The 25,650-nt window shown below is 37.1% G+C and overlaps 1 protein-coding gene across 5 annotated transcripts; it reads left to right on the forward strand.

Annotated features, from left to right (window-relative positions):
* Positions 1 to 4,746: 4,746 nt before the first annotated feature.
* On the forward strand, positions 4,747 to 24,803 carry LOC109080626 (mediator of RNA polymerase II transcription subunit 25-like). 5 transcript variants are annotated; one of them, XM_042720314.1, is made up of 20 exons: positions 4,747 to 4,957; positions 5,466 to 5,606; positions 5,681 to 5,726; positions 5,801 to 5,925; positions 6,062 to 6,160; positions 6,239 to 6,359; positions 6,674 to 6,833; positions 6,997 to 7,115; positions 8,303 to 8,378; positions 8,488 to 8,717; positions 8,808 to 8,894; positions 11,616 to 11,698; positions 11,798 to 11,855; positions 12,761 to 12,868; positions 18,152 to 18,325; positions 20,500 to 20,607; positions 20,783 to 20,854; positions 22,614 to 22,772; positions 24,004 to 24,112; positions 24,289 to 24,803. In XM_042720314.1, the coding sequence occupies exons 2-20, from the start codon at positions 5,482 to 5,484 to the stop codon at positions 24,393 to 24,395; spliced, it is 2,166 nt and encodes a 721-aa protein (XP_042576248.1). In that variant the 5' UTR covers positions 4,747 to 4,957; positions 5,466 to 5,481; the 3' UTR covers positions 24,396 to 24,803. The 5 variants fall into 5 exon arrangements, with proteins under 5 accessions (XP_042576248.1, XP_042576249.1, XP_042576250.1 ...); XM_042720315.1 differs by having other exon boundaries at positions 24,007 to 24,112; XM_042720316.1 differs by lacking the exon at positions 20,783 to 20,854.
* The last annotated feature ends 847 nt before the right edge of the window (positions 24,804 to 25,650 follow it).

Genomic DNA, 25,650 nt, shown 5'->3' on the forward strand with positions numbered 1-25,650 from the left:
GCCACAAATCCCGCATTGAACCCGGGACATTTCTTTCAAGGATTCCATGCAGGGCGTGTAAGGAGAATATAAGAGCGGAAGAAAACGAGAGGAAGAGGTGGACCGATCCGGTGTGCACCTGCCACACATCGGCCCAGCGGGACGAGAGAGAAGCGCGCAGCGGAGGTGAAGACGCGCCAGTTCACAACCACCCGTTCCGCGCGCGCGCTGAGGGGAGGGGGTCGGGGGAGCGCAGTCTCCATGGCAACGTTCCCACAGCGCAAAAAAAAAATCATTTAGTCAGAAAGATATTCCCGGCTCACTGAGCTGAAAGAGAGATGGGGGATAGAGAGAGAGAGCAGAGAAAAAAGAAGAGAAAAACTTGAGGAGCGGGCGTGGTGTAGAGATGTTTTTATCACTGTGGGGGAAAAAATGATCGAGTGAGATTGGTGACATGATGCAATTATCATTACTGCTAATAGCTGTGACTGTAATAGAGGATGCTATATTCATTTTCACAACCTCGGGGTCAGGGAGAGACATCCATCCATTTCGAGATTCGTTTCTGTAATGATATTTTGGGAAAGTAATAGTTTAATGTAGGCGTGTTTGGTGTTGTACTCGTGTATGTGAACATGCACCTGTTTCTCCTCACCTGTGCCCTGTGAAATGTTCCTTGGAGGCGTATTATTGAAGCCCCAGTGACCCAGATAGTGGTGGTATGTGTATGGGCGTGTTCTGTGCGCTCTGGTCTCCTGGTGTGAGTTCCAGATGGCTCCTGTGTCCCAGCAGAGAGGACCAGTAAAGGCTTCGTGTTTCAATCAGTGCCACCTGGAGGACACCTCTACAGAGAATAATGTCGGACAGCCGGAAACAAGACAACATTTTGTGGGATTTTAAAGTGGAATGCATAAATGCCCTGCTGATGCAGAAGAGCTGATAGGCTAGTTATATACACTCTCAGAAAAAAAGGTACAAAAGCTGTCACTGGGGTGATACCCTTTCACAAGGTAGCCTACTAAAATGTACCTTCAGGGTACTAATATGCACTCTAGGTAAGGTGTACAAAGGTACTGCCCCAGTGACAGCTTTTGTATATTTTCTTTGAGAGTGTACATACAGTAGCTGAATTGAATAGTATACCTCAGACACGTCTTTGTATTATTAAAACACACACAAAAGTGCTGATCTTAAGAAACAACAGTGGTTTTCGGTGAGAGAAAATTTCACATTATAGCCAAATAACTTGAATTTTCTAAGGTGACATAAATCTCTATAAAGGGTGCACAAGAGCATCTACTTTCGTGTGTGCAGCACAAATAAAAAAGGAATTATGGGCCACCTCATTCATTACAATAGGTTTTCTGCTCCCTCTGTTTCCTGAATTATAATAACAGAAAGATAGTCACTTAAAATCAAGCCATCTGCTGGTGGTGTTCAACTGTGTCTCTAGTCAAACAAACCAGTTTGCTATTATAGTAATATATATGTATTGTATAGTAATATATATGTATTATTACTATTATATAGGCTAGTACTTTATGTATTAAGAATAATTATATTTTTATTAATATTATATAGTACTGTTAAAAATCTAATAAATGAATGATGTATGCATTAAATTGCTCAAAAGGGGCCTTTTATATTGTTAATGAAAATTTCTAAAAGTACTGTTCTTTTGACCTTTCTATTCGTCAAGAATTCAACAATATATCATGGTTTTCACAACAACAACAACAACAAAAATAAGGCAGCACAGCTGTTTTCATTGTTGATAATAATTGATTTCTGAATGATTATATGACACTGAAGACTGTAGTGACTGCTGAAAATTCAGTTTTACCAAAAAAATGTATTAAATTAAAATTTTAAATGTATTCAAATACAAAGTTATAGTTATTTTAAATTGTAAAAATACTTCACAAAACTTGTTTTTACTGTATTATTTATCAAATAAATGTCTTATAAGAAAGAAAATACAAACAAACTGCCTAAATCTAAAACATTAAGAAGTCACTGACCTCAATAGTTTTTTTTTTCTTCTGTAAATCATATATGTATTATTCTACTAAATAACTAAATTATCCAATGGGCAGACGCATGTTTTAGTTTGCTTCTTGCAATCTTGTAATAAGTAATACATTTTTATTTTATTTATTTAGGTATTTCTTATTTTATCTTGTACTATACTGGAAATTCAGTCAATCTTTAGTGATGCGATGCTGTCAATCAATATATGGAGTTAAGAACAGGGTTTGTCTTTATGCCACAGTTCCCTTGTTCAACTTAAAACCGTCTAATCTAGCCACCCAGATCACAAAGCTGAGCTAAAGCCTCCAAAATTGTGCCTCTCCACTAAAGAAAACTCCCTGGAGATGGATGTGGAATAGAGCACAGAAAATGGATCTCTAAAAAAAAAAATCTCTTATTTGGAGACACACTGGTCCTAAGTTCCGGGCAATCATAACTAACCCTAGGGACACTCTTCTGTTTACTGACCGTGAAAAGCAAAGGAAGTCAGCCGGGGGTTGTAAGAGAATAGCTCTAAATGGGTTAAACTGATTCAGAGCATTGTTTGTATGGGAGGTTTTAAATATGATGAACTTGATGCTCTCCCTTGCTCGCTGGAGAGTAGATTCTATTGTTGGAAGGAGAGAGAACGGGCGAGCCTCAGGGCCACTTAGCTCGCAGCACACTGTTCTTATTTGACAGCAGGTTGGGTCGCTCGGGGCCGTCTGAGTAATTATGCACATTTTTGCAGTAAAGAGCAACGAGGACAGGAAACAGGTTGCACGCCGACCTAAAAACATGATTCTTTCTTCAATAACATACCTGACTCCTCCATTCTGATATTCAGTGAAGCACAGAGCAGAGACTGGACTAATTCTGTGTAGGTAACATAAAGTATAAATAAATTTAGAGACAGTCCATGTACAATGTGATTGCTCAAGAAAATAGTAAAGTTAGGCCTCTACAGTATTATCCAGTTGTTTCTATGGTCTCTCTCTCTATTTTTTTTTTATGTTGCTTGACTTTAGTGACATCTGCTGTTTACTTAGCTGTTTGCTCTTAAGTTTAGAAAACCCATTGTCCCAAATAATAATAATAATAATAATAATAATAATAATAATAATAATAATAAATACAATGGAGAAAAAAAAACTATACAAAAAGCACCAAGTACTTAAAACATATAAAATACAATAATGTAACCTAACATAAGATTGAAGATGGCATAAAAACTGGAAATTAAATCTAAATCAAAAAGAAACAAAACATACCCTATAGGATACATTTAATATTAAAACTTTATGATGATAATCTCCTTATTATTATTATATGGGTTAGGGTGACCATACGTCCTCTTTTTCCTGGACATGTCCTCTTTTAGGACCTAAAAAAATGCTAAATCCTAAATCACCTAAAATGTCTGGGATTCAGCTTTTGCTTTCTACAGTCACATTCATTGTGTGCGTTTTTGTATTAGAGCCAGCTGCGCGGGACTGTTTTCTTAATCCCGCTTCCACAGAATTTCTGAGCATTATCGCCTGCTCCTGTGATTTTTGTGTCCACAGTCTCGCAAACATCAGGGAGCCGCCATCAGTATGCGGAGTATTTAAATCTCTTTTGAATGAGAGCTTGCTGTTCACTTTTACTTTCAATTTTGCGATCACACACGCACTCTAAAGAAAGATCAGATATTTGTCACTGAGCTCAGGATCTGTTGTGCAGCTAATCCTCCAGCATGATCTGTCAGCCATCTCTCCTCTCAACCTGTGATCAGTCAAATCTGACTCCTGCAGCTCGTGTTTAAAACTACTTTTAAACTGTTGCCATGGGTTGATTCCCCTGTGGGTTAAAGGTTTGAATGTTGCTTAAGTTACATTTGACTCAAATGCTTGTATTGAAACACTTTGCATTCTACCCAGGGTGGCTAGTGGGGTGAAAGGTGGTGATGATAGGGGCCCATGGCTGTGTCGGTGTCCTTCATGTTAATCCAAGAAAATAAAAGAAAGAAAATCACTCACTGCTCTTGACTGAATAAACGTTCAGTTTTAACAAGAGCTAATCTATATTTAATTTATACGTTGAAGACTATGCAATGCTACTTTACTCTTGATTATTCGCTTTCTGTACCTGAATTCTGCAGAAACCTACAAACTTGAAAAAACATTGTTTAATTTCTGTCTTTGTTCTGTTTATTTATTTGTGCTGTTTACATGATTTCAAACAGGACCCATGGGTACAATCTGCACCGGGGCCCTGCAAACCCCAGCTATAACTGTGCTAGATGTTAGGTTTTGTGAAGGAGGGCCACTGGGAAGCTTTTAAACTGTGTTTATGATCAATATGCATAAGTATATTTTAGGTATGGAAATTACATATTTTGAGTTTTGATATTCGGGATTGCTACTTTCTGTGCTTTCTGCATTTACAAAACCAACAACCATCCACACCCCAGCCCCCCGCCTCGCACGCACCCACTGTCCTCTTTTTTGGAAACTTATATGGTCACCCTAACATAGGCTAGCCTGCAGACAATCATGGATTACTTTCATATGCATACATTTTATTTCCTAATGCAAACACAATAATGCCTAGGCTATGTTTAGCTGTAGAGATGATGGACTGACCATTTACGCAACTATACAACAAGCAGTGTAAACTGATGGATGGATGGATGGATGGATGGATTATAACTATATTTTAGGTGGGTTTAAAATTTACGCACTTTTGTCATAAAAATCGATCACTCATAAATCGATTCAGCAACCCATTCCAGTTTCCGGATCTAAGACCAGACCTTTATGTCGATTACCGAGCGTAAAGTCGGATATTTGTTGTCATAACGGTCTACATTAACGTTTATGTGAAGCTTTCATAGTACAACTTAAGACGGTTGGTTTAGATATAATCAAGATAAATGACTGTATCAGTCCGTTTTATTCTTATTAGAAGTCAGTTCTACAAATAGCAGGTAAGACACACGAGTTAATTTAGCATTTGAGGATAACGGCTAACAAACATGCTAATACCTGTAACGTTATGTGTACAACTGGAACGTGCTCACATTTGATGTTTTAGTTTATTTGTACTTGCATTATATTTCTGCGAAGCTACTCTTTAACTGAACGAGAATAGATGAAAATATCTCCGCTAAAATGAGGCTTTCATGCATCTTTGGCTCGGACTGAATCGTTCAGAAATGTCTTTGTAGGCGTTTTTCTAGGTATTTAGACACAGACAGTATGTAACGTTACATATCATGGTTCGGTATTCTTGCTTTTAGAACAGACATGACAATAGATAATAATAATAATAATTAAAAAAACAGTATTTAAAACTTCAGTCACAGTAAAGTTTGGTGGGCGTACACTACATGAATTCTATATTACATACTATTATATAATCGTATACTTATTATTATTTAATAGTTGCAGCAAACGTCCCGTATGATATTGTACCAACGCCTGTCTTGGTTGCAGACACAAGGCGACCCATATGGACCCGACGTCCAAGTCTGGGTTGAATCAGGTGTCAGATGTGGTGTTTGTCATTGAGGGAACTGCAAACCTTGGCCCATATTTTGAATCACTTCGGAACAATTACATACTACCGACTATAGAGTAAGAGTCATCTCCTGCTTATTCACCGCGACATTTGTAGTGCTTCTGTACTGACCTACCTTGTGTGATCGCAGGTATTTCAATGGAGGACCACCTGCTGAAACAGATTTTGGAGGAGATGTGAGTGGGACACCTGCTCTTTGCATTAGTTCTGTCATTTCAACATCTGATAATCTTATTTGCTTTTTTTATAGTATGGTGGCACTCAGTATGGACTGGTGGTCTTCAACACAGTGGACTGTGCTCCAGAATCCTACGTCCAGTGCCATGCACCCACCAGCTCCGCTTTTGAGTTTGTCTCTTGGATTGACAGCATCCAGTAAGGGCTGCTACGACTCAACGATAGAAAGTCTGCTTGTTTGGATGGATGAGCTGTTCTCTTGTCTGCTTTGAAGAGTTTCATGTTTTAAATGCTGAGAATTGCAGCTCTTTCAACACTGATGCTTTCTGCGCAGATTCATGGGAGGCGGAGCAGAGAGCTGCAGCCTCATAGCTGAGGGTCTCTCCGTGGCCCTGCAGCTCTTTGACGACTTCAAAAAGATGAGGGAGCAAATGTGAGTTCTTTACCTTGTTCTGTGGAATCAAAATTCTGCCGTTGACTGTACATGCGTTCTCACTGTTTCTCTGTGCAGTGGTCAGACCCACAAGGTTTGCGTGTTGCTGTGTAATTCTCCTCCGTACTTACTACCGGCTGTGGAGAGCGTCAGCTACACGGGCTGCACCGCGGACAGCCTGGTCCAGATCATACGTGATGTGAGTCTGCACTCATCTGCTCTTTATCACATGTGTCTGTTTGTCAGAGTTCTGTTGTAAGTCACTGAATTTGCTGAGAGGTCTTTTTGCAGTGAAAACACATCAGTAATCTTGATGTACTTATGTAATTAGAGTTAATTACTAAAAGTGGTTCTGGTCCCCCATGCACAAGACAATGGTGACAACGAGCATAGAAACACTCATAATTCTTCTTTGCTGAAAATGCATTAGACACAATAGCTTGCAAACTGTCACTAAATCACTATTTAACCAGTGACACTGATTACATATTATGCATTGTATTTTGGCTGTAGCGGGGGATCCATTTTTCTGTAATCGCTCCACGGAAACTTCCAGCGCTTCGATCTCTTTTTGAAAGAGCATCCTCTGTAGCAGGTGCACCAGAATCCTCACACCCAGACTACAGTCAAGACCCCTTTCACATGGTGTTAGTCAGGGGCATTGCACTTCCTGGTAAGAAAGACACTTGTCCTGATATGTTTGTGAATGTGCAGTTATATAACATCAAACGGCTTTTGTCAGCAGATGGGACAATATGGAAGAATAAAATGGTATTTTATTGAATTATTACATTTGCTCTTATTAATGCTTTCTGTTGCTTTCTGTGTGTGTCCAGCTGCTCCTGGAGGAGGCTCTGGTCCTGTCTCCCTTAAACCTGTCTTGCCACCTCAGCCTTTGCCAGTGTCCCAGTCTATGGGCTCAGTAACCCAGACTCCTCCTCCCCTTCCACACCAGGTGTGTGTAAATGGAATTAATAGAATTATATAACTTCATTACATATACGCTAATGTTTAAGGTCCATATTTTTCCCCAAAACAAATACTTGTATTCAGCAAGGATTCATTAAATTGTTCAAAAGTGACAGTACAGACATTTATTTTGTAAAGGTTTCGAAATAAAAGCTGCTCTTTGAACATTCTTTTAATGTATCGTGGTTTTGACAAACATTAAGCAGCACAGCTGTTTTCATCACCAGATCAGTCAATCAGAATGATTTCTGAAAGATCACGTGACACTGAAGCCTGGAGTAATGGCTGCTCGAAATTCAGCTTTGGCAACATGATAATAATTCACATTTTAAAATATATAATTATATTGCGGTTTTTGCTGTATTTTTTTTTTTTTTTTTGACTAAATAAATGCAGTCTTGGTGAGCACATGAGACTTTCAAAACCATAAAAAACTTACTGAACTCAGACTTTTGAATGGCAGTGTATATATTTACCTGAAACTCATTTCTAGCAAAACTGTATCATCTTAAAAATATGGCATTTATTTGTTCAACTTTGGATGGGATTTTTTTTTTTTTTTTTTTTGTGAGATATGCTTTATGGTGTTAAAATGATACAAAAATGGTAAAGCATTTTAGTACGTGGTCTGCTGTAGTCGCATTAAAACTTAAAAAAAAAAAAGTATATAATTAAAAATATATAAAGACAAATAGGCCTAATGAAAAGCTCAGTCAGATCAGAGAAATTGTATATAATGGGTTTGCCACAGGGAAAATGGAGACAAAAAGGAAAAACAGGGACAGCAAATATATTTGCATGTTTTAATGAGCAGTTGACTGAACCATTGGCAGGTGAGGACCCTGCTATCTCACTGCTTCGGTGATGTAGAGTAATCAGAGCGCTTCTCTCAATAACAGCTAATCTCTGTCTGCTCATTCTGAACCTTTCTGTGCCTAATTGGAGGCACATTATTGGTAATTTTCAGCATACAGAGCCTCATTTTGTTTCTTAAGATTAAGACTAACTGCTGTTCTAATCTCATTTGAATAGATCTAAGTGGTAGATGAGATGTGCATGAATGCATCTGTATTTGGTGGAAGGATCTGGCTTTGTTTTCAAGCAAGGCTGTGCACACTAATGATGAGACCTCATGAATGTTGTCCCTCTTTTGCATACACTCTCTTGCCATAGAATTCCTCTTTGAACGCGGCCCATGATGCAGCACAGAAGGTGCTAGATGCAGCCACTCTGCAGCAGAAGAGCCGATGTGAGTCAAATTGAGTGCCTTTATTCTTGAATCTTCTGCTGTGTTTGTGTGCTCCATGTTTTCCATATTTGAAACACCATTTGCTGAGTTGTTTATGTTTTGTTCACAGTTCCTCAAATGCAAAATACTCCCTTCAACCAATCACTCACATCAGGAGGTAAACCCAACCTATCTACAGTTACCACAGTGTCACCGCAGCAACAAGTTCCACCTCAGCAGCCACCGCAGCAACCACAAGTCCCGCCCCAAGGTCCACCTGCACCCAACCAGCAACCTCCTCAGGCCCCTCAGCCACAGCCCACCAATCAGCAGACGCAGCCAACAACACAGCCTGGCATGGTCAGACTTGAGAAATGTATTTCTGTGAATACTGACTTATTTGGACTCAATTGGACTCCATACAATTTCAATATATTCTTATTTTTTTAGGCATCTGTACCTGCACCTCCAGTTGGGGCCCAGCAAGGTGTTGCCAATAAGATTGTAGCATGGAGTGGAGTTCTAGAATGGCAGGAGGTGAGAAAATTATACTAGTGACGTCATAGCAATATTTGGTCTTGTTCAGGGGTGTGTTTCCCAAAAGCATCGTTAGCCAACTATGGTCGCAAGTTCCGTCTTTACCAACATAGTTCAACAATTCAGTGTTTCCCGAAACCATAGTTCAAACGAACATTCACAAACAGCATCGCAAACTTACGTGGTTGGAACTACAGCACTTGAGCTGTGGTTAGAAGCATAGTTTCTTGTTAGCAAGGGATATGGGTTTAAATAAAAATGGTCTTGGGCACAATAAGCAAGCTAGCATGCAGTACAATCTATACATTCCATTATATCTAAATATAAATGCATTTTAATCTATGTATTTTTTGCGCATCCTCTAAAAGCGCCGTTTTTGAAGAGTGCGCATGTGCACAAATACCTAAAGGGAACCCCGGAGTATGACATAAGAGGTAACCCACGATGAATCAAACATCAAATAAAGCAAAATGACCGGGAACAAAAAATACTAAATTAGTCATCAGGTGCCATGTTCAATATAGCAGCATCTTAGAGATGTCTAATGGGTTAAATAGCAGAAGTTATTCCTCCACCACATGCATGTGACGTCATTAACAATGGCCCTATGTTGTTGAACTAATGTGGTTCAAACGACGGAGATGCGACCGTGTTCGGGAAACAGTCGTAACTAACTAGTTCGTTTCAACAACAATGCATCATACTATGGTGGTTAATCAGCGAGTTACGTTGTTGTACGGGAAACGCACCCCAGATCAGTTTTGTGGTTTACTGCTGGAAACGAACCATAAGGACTTCCCTTTTAATCTCTTGCTTTACAGAAAGAAAACAATGTCATTAGATATTTTGCAGTACAATTTATGTAGAAAAATCTGAATGTCGAGGGATAATTAATTCTCAAGGAAGATTTGCATGTTTAAAACAACAAAATTGAGAGAAAAGAAGAAATGGAACAATTTAGATTTATAATTTAAAACAAACTTTATGCATGTTCTGTTATGCATCCCTCAGTGTGCCAGACAGTTCTGGAAGGTAATAGAAGTCAGTCATCAGTGACAGTAATTTGTACATTGTTTTATTCAGTTAGATAATTATTATTAATGTTACTATTTTTTATTTATTTATTTATTTATTTATTTTTGACAATACTGATACTTTTTTCTCTCTGTGGTGTTTCCACATTTTTTACACAGTATACAAAAAGTTGCATAAAAATTTGTGGATGGAAACCCAACTTCTGTAATATTTGTTTTATTTATTTATTTATTTTTGACCTGTACAGTTTACTATAGTAAGAACAGAAAATGTCTCAAAATTATGTAAAAACCTTAAAGGGTCACCAAATATGTCGCCAAAACATTGCTAATAAAGCTTTGCAAGCAAGTGTTGTTAATGTTAAGTAAACTAATTAAAAAAAAAATTTATTAATTTATTTATTGAAATAAAAAAATTATGAATTTTGTTTTTTGTTTTGGCTAATAATTTTTTTTATTTTTTGTTTTTTTTATTATTTATAAATTATAAATGGTTATAAATTATTAAAAGAATTACTGAAACTGAAATAAAAATAAAGCTAAAGCAAATAAAAAAATACAATTGTATGGATGATGTCTTACACATGCCTCACAGCTGTGTGAGGAGTGTTTGTGGTTTATTACTGGAAAAGGGAAACATAAATGGGATCTCAGTTAATCTCTTTGAAAAATTCTCATAACTTACCTGCGACTCAGATGAAGTCATTTTTTTTTTCTTTTCTCTAGACATGTGAAAAAAAGATTGATTTGATCTGGTAAAGTTATCTAGTCGTGTTCATTGATGTATTGTTAGGTGACCCGTGGGTATTGTGTCTGGGTGCCATTTGCACGGACTGTAATGGGATCAATGATGTTTCTTGATTTCTGCTTGATTTATGGGAGAGACCTTCTTTTTAGATTAATGAAACACTATTGGCTATTCTACAATGGCCTCAAGATCATCTCAGCAACGAATGTTCCCAAACACACAATCAGCTATTAAAATGTTTTGTTTTGACACTGGGTCATCACAAATGATCAGGAAACAAAAACACAGACGCACATGCCATGGTCATTATCACCATCTGGTCAATAACATGCCAGCAAACCAATGTGTGCTTATCAAGCACGGCGGCACACTCGGTTGTTGAGGCCTGTCTAGAGTCACCATCTGGATGATGAGTTCACACAGCTCACTGCACACTACTCGCAAACACAAACAGCTGTGTAAATTAAATCAATAGTAATTCTGTGCCACAACTCTGTCGATCTGCAGATGAGTCCTGCATTTTCTCCACACTGTCCTTTTGCAGCGATACTGTAAGGTGGTTGTAGAAAGATGTCCAAAACAGGTATATTTCTAAAATCGATAAGTTGTTGTGCTGAGTCAACAGTTGGTATAAACAACCCTTTAAAAAATGAGGTTCCATCAAATATTCTTAAAATGGTCCGTTTGCTCATTACTTGTGCTGTTTTGATTGACATACTAACTTTGCAGCTCTTCCATTGTCAGTGCGATCTCTCTTGTTCTGGAAGTTGCACACACAGGTTGTATATTTCTCTGAGACCTCCAGCCTTAAGTCCTACCATCCATCTCTGCCTGCAAGGTCTTTTTACTCTGTATGTTAACCTCTTCATCTTATTCTGTCTCTCCTTCTTTCCCCTCCCCTTGTCACCTCTCCCTCTGTCTCCATCAATCACCGCAGAACCCAAGGCTTCCTCCATGGACTCCAACACAAAACTTACGCGCTCCCTGCCCTGCCAGGTCCAGGTCAGCCAAGGGGAAAATCTGTGAGTGACTCCTTTTGGCCCATATTTGCATAATGTAGAATATATGGTAGAGATGCACAGAGAGGATGAAGAACACCCCCCCCCCCCCTTTTGTTTCAGAAATACAGACCAGTGGCCACAGAAGCTGATCATGCAGCTCATCCCTCAGCAGCTCCTGGTAAATTTCAATATAGTTGTTTCCTGCAGGATGTATTACTGTGCTTGCAAAGGAAGCAAGGATTTCTTATTCTTGTTCTCCTCCTTCTCCTATATTATCATTATCTTTTTCTCTGGTCCTTTTTATCTTCCTTTCCCATCTTCTTAGTTTCCTCCTTATTCTCATCATTGCTTTTTCCTGTATCATCTTCCATTTTTTGTTCTTCTTCTCAGTATTTCTCTCCTTCTTTTCTACTCCATTGTTATCTCCTCTTTTTTACTCTCTCTGGTCCTTTTTATCTTCTATCTCCTTTTGTACATAATCTTTATTTTTCATTCAATCATCTTTTCATTCCCTTTCTTTTTCTTTTTTTTCTTTATTAAATTTTCTATTTTTATTTTCTTTTTCTCTTTTTCTCTTTTTTTTTTTTTTCTTTTTCTTTTTCTTCTTTCTTATCTTTCTCATTCTTTTTCTCTACTCTATAATTGTCATCTTGTCTCCTATTTCTCATCACCTTTTCTCTTCTCTCTCATAATTCTTCTTCTACTCTTCCTCTTTTCTTTACCATCACCATCACCTCCTGCTCTTCTTTCATGTTGTCCTTCTAATGGTCCCCTCCCGTGCCGGACTATGCAAACTTCCCTGATGCACACAGTATGCAAAATGCATTTTGTAAAATAAGTAGAATGTTCATTACAGACTGTACTCTTTGCACAAATTACTAACTTTAATTATACTTAAGTAAAAAACCATACTATAATTACAGATTTATCTCATGAAATATACATTTTAACTCTCGCATTAGCTTTAAAATTCATGTCAACCTAAACAGCAAATATACATGCTGAATTGTGGTTGGTCAAACATCTGGGTCACATAGTTTATTAATGCAGTGATGATTCCTATGTCTTGTTGTCTTTCCATAGACTACTCTGGGCCCTCTGTTCAGGAACTCTCGTATGGTGCAGTTTCTGTTTACTAATAAAGATATGGAGTCTTTGAAAGGACTGTATCGCATCATGACCAATGGATTTGTGAGTACAATAACAGAATCATAATCCTAACCTCCTCCTCTAAGATCAGTCAGTCTAAAATTAATAATCAAGCAAGAAACTTCTCATATAGCAGGGCTCCAAACAAAAAAAAATGAGTAAGGAGCCATTGGCTCCTATAAGAAAAAAACGTAGGTGCCAAATTATTTTTTTAAGGTTTAAGGTTTTTTTTACATTTTAACATTGTTGTCATTTTGTGGTTTAAGAAATTTTTTTTTTTTTTAATTTTTAAATTTAAATGTAATGTTTATGTTGTTTTTGTTTGGTTAAAGTGGGAACTAAATGTATTTTCCAACTTGAAATATACAGCATTGTTTATTAAGCATAATTTGTATAATTATTGTGGTTTGGGCTGCTTCTCAATACATCCTGTAAATGTTGTCATACACAAAAATAAAGGTGCTTCACGATGCCATAGAACAACCTTTTTTTGTCTAAATGGTTTCATAAAAGAACCTTTAACATCTGAAGTACCTTTACGTTTCACAAACGGTTCTTTGTGTCGAAAGAAGGTTCTTCAGATTATAAAAAGGTCAGAAAGAAATAGTTCTTTAAAAAACCTTTGACTGAATGGTTCTTTGTAAAACCAAAATGGTTGTGTGAAGAACCTTCTAAGCACCTTTATTTTTAAGAGTGTATGTCTTTTACACTTTCAGCCTGTTTTTCTTAATTAGTAATGAAAAAAAAAACTATTTTATAGGAGGAGTTGAATCATGTAGACAACTGGTTAAGTAAAAATATTAAAATGCAATAGCGCATAAATATATCAAAATGATCCTCTTTATAGTTATTTTTCTAGCTGACTGATGAGCTTATGGACACCGAATGGTTATTGAGGTGAATGTATATAACGTTGCACTTTCAATGTTTACAAGCTTTACACGTTTTCCGCACTTTGAAACTGGAATAATTTTAAAGCTGATACTTTGTTTATTATAAAACAATTACAAGCTTTTTGCAATTACTGGACAGCAAGTGCGCTTCAAATAATGAAGTTCACGCATGAACAAAACACAGGACAGACTAAGATCTTGTTAAGAAGAAGCCATATTATTAATGATTATAAACAAGAATTGTTAACGATATTGCTAATATCATCACAGCTGACAGCTTTACCCGTTGCAGTTTGTTCAAGTTGTGCACAAAATAAACACTGTTTTTATGTTCTCCATGCATTTATCTATATTTTTATACTATATTTAAGTGTCTATCACAAAATAAACACTGTTTTTCTGCACTTTCTCTTCAACTTTGTTGTTTTGATTGTCTTGGGTGTGTTATTTCACTTTTTTTGAATTTTAGAATTATGTTGATATTTTGGGCATGTGTAATAATTTAATAATGTAATGGTCTTCATCCTCTTGGGGGGGTTCGAGCCGTCAGCGCAAACGCCACACCCCCCACCCCGGTGGCATCAGGAAAGCTGTGCCCAGCGGCACATACACAGTAACCCTCTAGCACAGGGGTGTCCAACCCTGTTAATGGCGATCAACTGTCCTGCAAAATTTAGCTCCAACCCTAATCAAACACACCTGAAGCAACTAATTAATGTCTTCAGGATTGCTTGAAAATTAAAGGTAGGTGTAACTGATTAGAGTTGGAGCTGAACTTTGCAGGACAGTCGATCGCCAGGAACAGGATTGGGCACAGTTGATTTAGCAGTTTGGAATTAATGGATACAGCAATGAAAGGGTTGATCCAAACCATCAAAAGACACACCACGACACAACATAATATATAAAACTTGAGTAACCACTTCTAATAAGGTTTCAGTTATTAACATTAATTATATTAAATTACATTAACAACAACTGTATGACATTTATCAATGTGAGTCTCTTTCTCTCTGTCTTTCTCACACACACCACAACACACACACACACACACACACAGACACAAAAGAACTATATATATATATATATAATTCTAAAACATATATATAATAAGGGATTTAGTTTTAACATTATATAAGTTAACATGTACATCATTTATATAGCATTTATGAATCTTAGTTATTATTATGTTCAAAATGGATTTACTACATTATTAATTAAAATGTATAGTTAATGTACATCAGTTACTGTACCATGAATTAACATATACATTTTTTTACTAACACAAATGCAGTAAAAATATGTTGTTCATACTTAGCTTGTACTAATGTTAAATATTACATTATTTAACTATATAATTAGATTATAACATATAAAAAATATATATATATATTATATTATTTAACTATATTATTTAACATAAAATTAAAGCTTAGTTAAAAATATTTTAATACATTATTTACTAATACGTTTTTTATTTTCACTTTTATTTTAAGATTGTTTATGTAACTGTGAAATAACCTGAACATTAATATTTTAAAATGATAGGATTAACTAACATAGAAAAAGATTAATAAAGTGATCTGGAAAAAAATAGATTGTTCATTGTTAGTTCATGTTTTAGTTAATGCATTAAATAATGTAAACCAAAAGAGAGCTTATCGTAAATTGTTGCCAAAAACTTTTCATGATCTATAACCATTTTTTAAAAATCCTTTTAATGATCTATAAACATTTGTGAAATTATTATATAAAACTATATTATCAGTAAAATTTCATTAGCTTTTTAAAAATGCTATTATTTTTCTTTGAAAGATTTTTTAATAAATGAATTTAAATGCTCTATACACACGTTTCTGCAACAATTATTTAAAAGTAATCCTATAGCTCCATTTGGTGGTGGCCATGATTGGTATTACACACTGCACGTCTGGTTTTGCTATCTGAACTGCTCAGAATGAGCGCGCCTAAATGGAGCGTTAGAACGACTGGGCATATGCCTACGTAATGCCTGGTTCACGAGCTCTATCTGTAATCCGTATTTTTTTTCCGAGCCCATGTTAATGGATCAGAGCGATCAAACTGCATATGGCAAAAGATGTGAACAGAATAGGTTAGAAATAAAAAGGTGCGAATAGAATTAATATCTAGCGCATGAGCATAGAGAGAGTTGTGAGTGCACAGGACACAGTTTGAGCAGAGGAAACACGTTTTAAGTGCGCGCATTCTCTCATTATTTTAATGTTCTTTCGCGTTACAGTAACGCGCTCACGCTCTCGCTGCTGCTTCTGAACTGCATACACATACTGTATACGCACTGCAGACGGAGGACGTGTGAACCTGTATAATGTATAAAAAATCTATTTCAACACCTGAGGCACCGCTACAATGAGCTCTATGGCCAATGCATGGCAAAGAAAACATGCCTAATAATTCAGCACTCCTGAATATAAGGATTTTTTTACTTCCAGCCTTCAAAGACAATTATATATCACTCATAAATGATTAAATACCAAATGTATAGTATTTATTAAGATTGATGTGATTTGGAATTGGTAAAATGGTAAAATTGTTTTTTTTATGTCCATAAAACTGACAGAGGCCCTCAACCACCCCTCTCCCCCCTCCCTTCCCTCACACAGAGAGAGTGGCCTCAGAGTTAGATCAGATGTCTGACAGTTTTTTTTAATTTTCTGTTATCCATACAGTGTTGTAAAATCGTGAAACTATGCATTATTTCCTCAGAATGACTTGTTCTATGTAGGAAAAATGGTTTTTGAAGTGTTTGCAAGCTGCAATTTGAAAATACAAGACAATTAATGTTTCCCTTTTTACTGTTATTTCAAAAAAATCACCACGGCAAAAAAACCGTTCAAGCTATCCAAAATCCATTCACATTTTAAGTTCCTCAATGTTTTGGCATCATGTAGAAAAAGTTTGGTGTGTATAGTGTACTTCTCCCTCTGAGCAGTATGCATTAATTCACAGCCATAGTTTTTCCAAAAATCCACATTTAAACCAAAATAGCAGACTTCCTGTAGGTCGTAGCTGATGACTGTAAATTAGAAAGTTGTCCGTCTTGATAAGTACAATTTATGTACCGAGCTTGGTGTCTGTAGCTAAAAACTTACCCCCCCACTTTTGACAAAAGGTGGCGCTATAGAGTGCCTCCTCCACGCCCATTTATGACCTTTTGCCATTTTCTAGCTATAATTAATACTGATATGTGTTTTGAGTTTCATGTAATTCTGAGCATTTTATCTGCCTCAAAATCACCAGAATAGAATATTCAAGTTTGACACGTTGCCATGGAAACACTATATTAGATATCAATATCCCCACAACAGATTTACATCGGCCGTGTTTTGTCATTATTCTGATGCAGTTTGAAGCAAATTGAGTAAAAATAAGATGCTGAATTCAAAGCATTTTGAAAATGACACACTTTCTGCTGCCAGTTGGTGGCGCTGTAACTTTGACTCCTAATAGTCACATCTATGCGATCGGCATCATACAAGGAACAAACCAATGAAGTTTGATCAAAATCAAGGAATGTATGTGGATGTTATTAGACATTTCCTGCTTGTTATTTTTTGCCCTAATTTCAAAGCCTCGCCACGGGCAAACCGTTCGAGATATCTCAATAATCCCCTGGCAATTTTTCATCCCCAATGTCTTGAGATCATGTTCACTGAGTTTCGAGGCAAACGGTTGAAAGTCCTCAGAGGAGTATTTTCAAATTCCAGAGCATGCTTTTTTTAAACAGCCCTGAATAGCTGACTTCCTGTTGGGCGGAGCCTATGATATAGAGCGCGAAAGTTGTTCGGCTCAATGAGATCTATAAGTGTACAGAGTTTTCATATAAATACATGCAAGTATGTGTGAGCTATGGTTCAAGATTTCTGACTGTGTTCCAGGGGGCGCCGTAGAGCCCCTGTGCCACACCCCGGGTCCCAGCCTCTGCGGCGTCCTGATGGCCGCAGGTTCCAATGTGTGTGCCAATTTTCAAGAGTTTTTGAGTATGTTAAGGCCTCCAAAAACCCCCGGAAGGTTTATAAAAAATAAAAAAAATAATAATAAGAATAATCCTTAGAAAAACAATAGGGCCCTGCGCCCATTGGCTCGGGCCCTAAAAAGTTGCGTAGATTGGATTGGGTCTGAAAATGAAAGGCTCTGAAATGAACCTTTAACCTGGAGCTAGATCCCTTGACGCAGACTAGGAGATCTGTCAGTAGTGAATCACCATTAACACTGATTAAGTTCAGTTTTAGGTTCAGTCTGTGTCTGGGAAACAGCTGCTTAGTTCATTTTAATCCTGTCTTCAAATATAATTGTGTAGGCCCAGGCAGCTCTCCAGTCACTCTAGTTGTGTGTGCTGTCTAGATGTGTGGATTGGCACATAGTTTGACGTATATTGTGTGTGTTTGTGTAGGCTGGTTGTGTGCACTTCCCCCACAGTGCTCCGTGTGAGGTGCGTGTGCTGATGCTGCTGTACTCGTCTAGGAAGAGGATCTTCATGGGACTCATCCCTAATGACCAGAGCGGATTCGTCAATGGCATTCGGCAGGTCATCACTAACCACAAACAAGTGCAGCAGCAACGCTCAGTGAGTCACACGAAATGTTGTAGTTGTCACTACAAACAAACACAGTTATTGATATGAAATGGACAGAGCAGCACAAAAAAATATAAATGCTCATGTAAAATCTACTAAAGTAGCACAATCTTTTTGTTCACATAATGCACATGGCACCTGAAATGAACACTTGCTATGTGCTGATTGTGAGTCAAAACCCCCATTGCTTTGGCAATTTAAAACAAATGCCTGCTGATCAGTAACTATTTTAGGACCTGCAACATAATACAAGGTTAAAGTAAACATTGCCAAATTGTATCCATGTGTCCCCGACACATGTCCTGGTTGGCATCAACATGCCAAATATTGAGGATCATACCAGCCATTCTAGAGGAAACCAGAGATGGAGAACCTGTTTTACCTTGACAATATGTGACCCTGGACCACAAAAATAGTCATAAGGGTCAATTTTTTAAATTGAGATTTATAAATCCTAAAAAAATATGAATAAATAAGCTTTCCATTTATGTATGGTTTGTTGTGATAGGACAATATTTGGATGAGATACAACTATTTGAAAAATCTGGAATCTGAGGGTGCAAACAAAATCTAAATATTGAGAAAATCGCCTTTAAAAGTTGTCCAGATGAAGTTGTTAGTAATCCATATTACTAATCAAAAATTATGTTTTGATATATTTGCTGAAAGAAATGTACAAAATATCTTCATGGAACATAGTTTTTACTTAATATCCTAATGATCTTTGGCATAAAAGAAAAATTAAACCCATACAATGTATTTTTGGCTATTGTTACAAATATACCCCAGCGACTTAAGACTGGTTTTGTGCTCCAGGGTCACATATCAGAAAAATGTGTGAATTTCATTCTTAGAGGAATATTCTAGTAACGGTCAACCGACAGCACACATAGCATATTTAAACTGCTCACCTTTTGGCAAAATTTGCCATTTTAACCAAGCAGAATATTTCTTATAAAAATGTCATATTTATGAGTGTCTTTTTATATGGTATTTTATCCATCAAACAGGATTTGTGTGCACTCAAAAAGAAAAAACAATAAATTATCAGGTGCGTATAACAAAAAGGAGGAAGTTTTAGTACAACAGGTAGCTGAAATTGTCCGCACACATTGGAAAAATCCAATCAGACCAAAAAAGGTCTATCAAAAATATATATTTTTTATTTTCCATTTGAAAAACTGACAAAAGTGCAAAGTGTCTAAAAAACAGACCAAAAAGCAGATGTTTCGGCACATGCTTTCTTCAGCTCAGTGCTATATGTTATTTTGTTAAATATTTATGTACTGTTATTAAATTAAATATTATTATTTCATTTTGTATACATTGGTGTGTTTACTTAAACACCTTATTATAGAATTGTATATAATTGTCAGAAATGTAATTACATATTTAGTTCATTAAAGACTCGTCTCTAGTTAGTTTTGTTTTCAGAGCCAGTCACCTTTAAATCATTAAATCATATATAAATTGTTTGTAGTTGGAACAATAAATTCTCAAAGAAGCATATCCTCAGATCTGCAGCATTTTTTGCATCACTGGACAAAATGTTGATTACCAAAATAGTCACTTTAAAATAATAATAAATAAGTATTATATCAATAGTGTTAAAATGATCTTCATGTGAAAAAAATCCCTAGCCTTTTCTGTGTATGGTTCTATTTTTCAACTTCATTGCAATTACAACGGCACACCTAAAACCCTAAAATGGCTGTAAATATGACAAACCTAACTCCTTTTACTTCCATTGTTTGTGGCTTGCCACAACCCTGGCTCTTTTTTTTTTTTTGTGAGTTGAAGTAATTGTTTTCAACATTTTGCCACAAGTGCTGTTGATTGAGCTTTACTTGTATTGAACCTAAAATAAATCAATGCACAAAAAAAATAAAAAATAAATAGTTTGACATGAGTGCACATACAAATACAAAATCAATTATATGGTCACACGCTTGAAAATGTGCATGCCATGTGAACTCTAGCATAACAACATGTACAATAATGAAAACATACACACACAAATATACCTTCATGAAAAGAACAGCATTTTGGGACACTTAAATGAAACAACCGAAAAATTGCTTAAAGTGCGCTTGTGTTTTAATTGTGCTATTTTTGTGCTTTGTTCTTTAATTCTGTCATTAATCCATGCTTGTCTGTTTTCTCAGATGAACAATGCTGTTCAGATGCAACCTGGACAGGTCCCACCCAATCAGAACTTCCTCAACAGACCGCCGGGCCCCATCCCTGTTACGCATGGCAACGTGCAACAGCAGGTAAAGCAGCAGTGCTTCCCCTCTCCTCTCTCCTCTCTCCTCTGCCCTGCTATCTCTCTGTCTCTGGCTCTGTGCACTCACCCTGTTTGTATTTCTCCTCGGCTTGAGATGGAATGTGCATGCTGTTCTAAACCCTCCTGGTCTCCTCCTCTCTGTCCCTCTCTTTCTGCCTCAGTCTGTGGTGGTGGGCTTGCCCTCCGTCAGTCAAGTCATACTGATGGAGGACCAGCAGAGACAGAACAACATGGTGAGAATCAGAAACAGAATTATGCATGGATGCACGCACACACACACACATGTAGGACCATGTTTTCTGCAAGCACAGGGATTCACAGCTTGATTTTCTGCCATTTCTCCATCTTGTGAACGGCGTTGTGTATTAAAGGGGACATTGCTGAAAGAAGTCCCTTAAGCTCACCAAGGCCACATTTATTAGATGCCATAAAAACAGTAATATTGGGAAATATTATTACAGTTCCAAATGTTAATATATTAATATATTTTACAAAGTAATTAATTCCAAGCTAAATTTTCAGCTCCAGTCTTCAGTGTCACATGATCCTTCAGAAATCATTCTAATATTCTGATTTACTGCTCATGAAACATTTCTTATTATTATCTGTGTTGAATAACAGCTGTGCTGCTTCATGGTTTTTTGTGGAATCAGTAATAATTTTCAGAACCGCATTTGTTTAAAATGGAAATCTTAAAAACATAAAAGTCTTCACTGTCAATCTCAATCAATTTAATGCATCCTTGCTGAATAATAATATTAGGTAACACTTTATTTTAAGGTGTCCTTGTTGCACATCACATGTACTTATAATAATAATAACAATAAATTATGCATAATTAAATGCAAGGAACCATAACACTAATCCTAAACCTAATCATATACAGTAGTAAGTACATGTAGTTAATTATTACTCAGTACTTAAATGTAGAATTACACTGTAACAAGGACACCTTGTAACCAAGTATTATTATTATTTTTTTAACTAACTCCTAACGTTTGAATGGTATTTTAAGTCTAGTCCATATATGGAAACTAAGCTGCAAAAACGGATAATTCAGAATGTATAATAGTGTCGATGAGCACATTAACTGATATGACCACCTATATTTCATCGACAAATCAACACCTTTTCAGTATTCAGCACCTTTGCAGTGGACTTCTTATTTCAAATGCAAAGAGGTTAGCCAAACATAAATGATTATTCAATATTCAACAGCTTGGAATGTTGAAGCCTGATTAAGGTTCAAGAAGAGGGTGGTGTCCCATTACAATAAAGTCTGGTCTACTTTGCAGCTTATTCTAAGTAACTCCTTGCTAGATGGCAACCAAAATAAACAGCACAACCAGTGTAGTCCATCACATTCCTGAATGAGTCAATCTTATAAGTCGGTTCTTTTTAAAGCGTGAAGTGTAATCCATCCTACTCCTGCACAAATCAGTACTATGAGTCAATTATTTTTTGTGAATCTAAATAAGTGTGACTGGTGTAGTTGGATGTTTAGTGTAGTTGGATTTTTAGTTGGATGTTTAGTTAAAAACACATTAATTAAAGACAGCTCTTCTAAATAGTCTGGAATCATTCATTTTTTTTCTATGGGTGCCGTCCATAGAATAAACAATTCTGCTTGTGAATCTGTAGTTTACTTTTCCCTAACTGTGTCAAATAAACTCTGAATATCTGTGTGTCTATTCTTCCGTGGGCTGAGACTAAAAAGAGAGTGGAAAATTTTTATGTAAAACTAAGTTAGAACTGTATTTGATGTGAGAAGCCTTGACATGTATTATAAGTGGACTTCTGGGAAGAATACTAGAAAGTGTGGAATGTGTCCCTTTTAATACCGTTAACGCAGTTACAGTGGCTCCTTATTCACGGTTCTCTCCTGTGAGACTCGCACACAGAATTAGCACTTATGTAACACAGTGTTTTACAGCAGCCTTTTCATGTCCACTTACTTTCTATCTTCATCACTGTGGTTTTGATTTTCATTAGCTGAGAGCAGCCGCAACAGGTAATCAGCAGCCGCCGGTCACAGGTGCTCCGCCCAATCAGGTGGGCCAAGCTCAAGCCCAGCCTCCTGGTGGGATGCTGCGCCTCCCAAACCCAGGCGCAAACCCCCAACTCCGCAGTCTCCTCCTCAGCCAACAACCTGTAAGTGTGTGAAGCCCTTCTATAGGACTTCCTTAAAGGAATAGTTCACCCAAAAATGAAAATTCTGTCATTAATTACTTACCCTCATGTTGTTCAAAACCCGTAAGACCTCTGTTCATCTTTGGAACACAAATTAAGATATTGAATAGTTGATAGTGTGAATTTTGATGAAATCTGAGAGCTTTCTGACCCTGCATAGACAGCAACACAACTACCACATTCAAGGCCCAGACAAAGGTAGTACGGACATCATTCAAATAGTCCATGTGACATCAGTGGTTCAACCTTAATTTAATGAAGCTACAAGAATATTTTTGTGTGCAAAGAAAACAAAAATAACAACTTTATTCAACAGATCTTCTCTTCCATGTCAGTCTTCGATGCACATTCACAATAGGGTTCGGATGCCATCGTCCATTGCCGATGGCTGACAGACATCATGATTTCTTCCTCCACCCCCCTCCCGCAATCATAGAGCACTTTATTTGTTTTCCATGCCTTTCCGAGGGCACTAGTTCCCTAACCCCGCTCCCCCCACCCCCCGATGTCATCATTCATCATCCATTCACTGTAGACATCGTCTGATGCCAGTTTGGTAGACATTGGCTAACTGTAGTTCACGACAGTACCACACTGCATGCGTATGATTTCTCTGCTTGCAAACAAGCGAAGAGTGAGTAAGAGAAGAGTGTTCCAAAGATAAACAGAGGTCTTACGGGTTTGGAACGACATGAGGGTGAGTAATTAATGACAGAATTTTCCTTTTTTTGGATGAATTATCCCTTTAAGCTGCGGTCACACTAAAACGTGAGCATGTGAAATTTCTACAAATGCGGCAAAGATTGTAATATGACGCCACACACTGCATCATCTTAACATAATTCAACTTATAGTTCCTAATTCAACAAATAATTAAACATATGGTACATAAAAATATGCAGTCTGCTCCACTTTACTGCAATCCTGCGTATTTAAAGTTTCCATTCTTTTAATTCAGATAAGAGGTCACATTGTGATGCATCAATAATCTAAGGGTTGCATGTCTTCATGTGATATGAATTCACAGGTCAAGAGGTCATCAAACTTGAACTTTAAACGCAGCAAAACGCGCATGAGCTTGCTTTTCCTGTCTCCTGCATTTGCATTCATACTGTAAAAATGGAAGTCAATGGAATGAAAAGTGCCATTCACAGTTCGGCTTGCTTTTATATTCCATAATCTCTCTCTGCAGCAGGGTGGGATGCAGGGCATGCAGGGAATGCATCCCATCCAGCAGATGGTCCATCCTGCACCAGGAGGGGGCGCTCAGATGCAGCCTCAGTGGAGGCAGCCTCACCAAGGTAGCACTTAATTTCCAGTACAGTATCATTAGCACAATTTATTTTTATCACATCTGTGACCTCGTTAATTGTGTAAGAGATTTCATTTATTTGCTGTGGCTTGTACTGCTATATATGTTTAATCTTTTTTTAAACTGCTTAGATACATTAACGTGATACGTTTTATATTCCCACAGGTCCGCTGATGATCCCTACAGGTCCACGGGGTCCAGTCGCACAGAATCCTGGGATGCCTCCGGTGTCGAGCGTTATGGAGGATGAAATTCTTATGGACCTTATCTAAGGACTGCAATACCCATCATTCTTTGCTTCAGAAGTTTCATTACAGAATACAGGAGTCATCTAAGCTCTGTTCTTTTTACTTTCTGTTAGAAGCAAGTGCATAGGGGAAGATTAGAGGAGTTTAGAGTGAGATCAGGAGTTTGTTTTTCATATTCGTTGATGCATTTACACACAAACCTGTCAGCATGTCATGAAAGCGGTAACTTGATTGTACATACAGATGGACTGAAGAGCAAGGCGTTTCATCACTCTTCACCTCCTCTCGCCTCACGATTAATCAAATGAATCCGGTTACTATTGTATTTTTATGAAAGTTTAACTTTCTATCGCTTTTACTTTTTCTTAATTTGTCTTTTGAAATCTAGCATGTTGTTTTATGAAAATGAATAAAGTTAATTTTCTCAAGCAATTTTTGTGTTTGAGGTTTTCCTTAAAGTGATAATTCACCCACATAAATAAAAATTGACGTTATTTTCTCACACTCATGTCGTTCCAAACCTGTATACATTTGGTTTCTTGTTGAACGCACACACAAAAAACGATACTTTGATAAGTGTTGATAACCAAACAGTTTCAGTTCGCATTAACTTCCATTGTATTTTTTTTCCTTAGAATGGAAGTCAATGGGAACCAAATTTGTTTAGTCACCAACATTCTTCAAAATATCTTCTTTTCTCTTGAAGTCATACAAATTTTGGATCAGCATGAGGATGAGTAAATGATGACAGTTTTAATTTTCTGGTGGACTGTCCCTTTAAGGTTAAGTATTTGTTTGTGTGTCAACCTGGTAGTGCTGTAATAGCAGTGAATGAGTGACTTAAATAGACTGAATGATAGGTTGCAAAACGCTCTATTCTGCCAAATGGTGTCACAGCGTTAAAATTAACCACTCCAATATGTCATGGAACCATACAGTGGACCTCTGTGCCAAGTAGTTCTGCCAGATGGCAGCACTTGGCCACGCTTTCCTTGGCATAACACGTAATCAGGCTGGACACAGACACAATGTACGACTACAATCCACATATATACTGAGATACCTTGGATCTGTGCAGTCCTATATGCATAATCTGACACTGAACCATTCTGATTAACCATCTTGTGTGCTGAACAAACACTTTTAATGACCAAACGTGACTATCCCATCATGCTTATTCTTTCAGAGCACCCTAAGGCATTAATAATGAAGCGCCATGTGACATTACTACATATCTGTCACATTAGGAATGCGTGTTCTGAATCCATCGCACCAGTAA

The sequence above is a fragment of the Cyprinus carpio genome, chromosome B3 (assembly GCF_018340385.1).
Source record: "Cyprinus carpio isolate SPL01 chromosome B3, ASM1834038v1, whole genome shotgun sequence".
Lineage (NCBI taxonomy): Eukaryota > Metazoa > Chordata > Actinopteri > Cypriniformes > Cyprinidae > Cyprinus > Cyprinus carpio.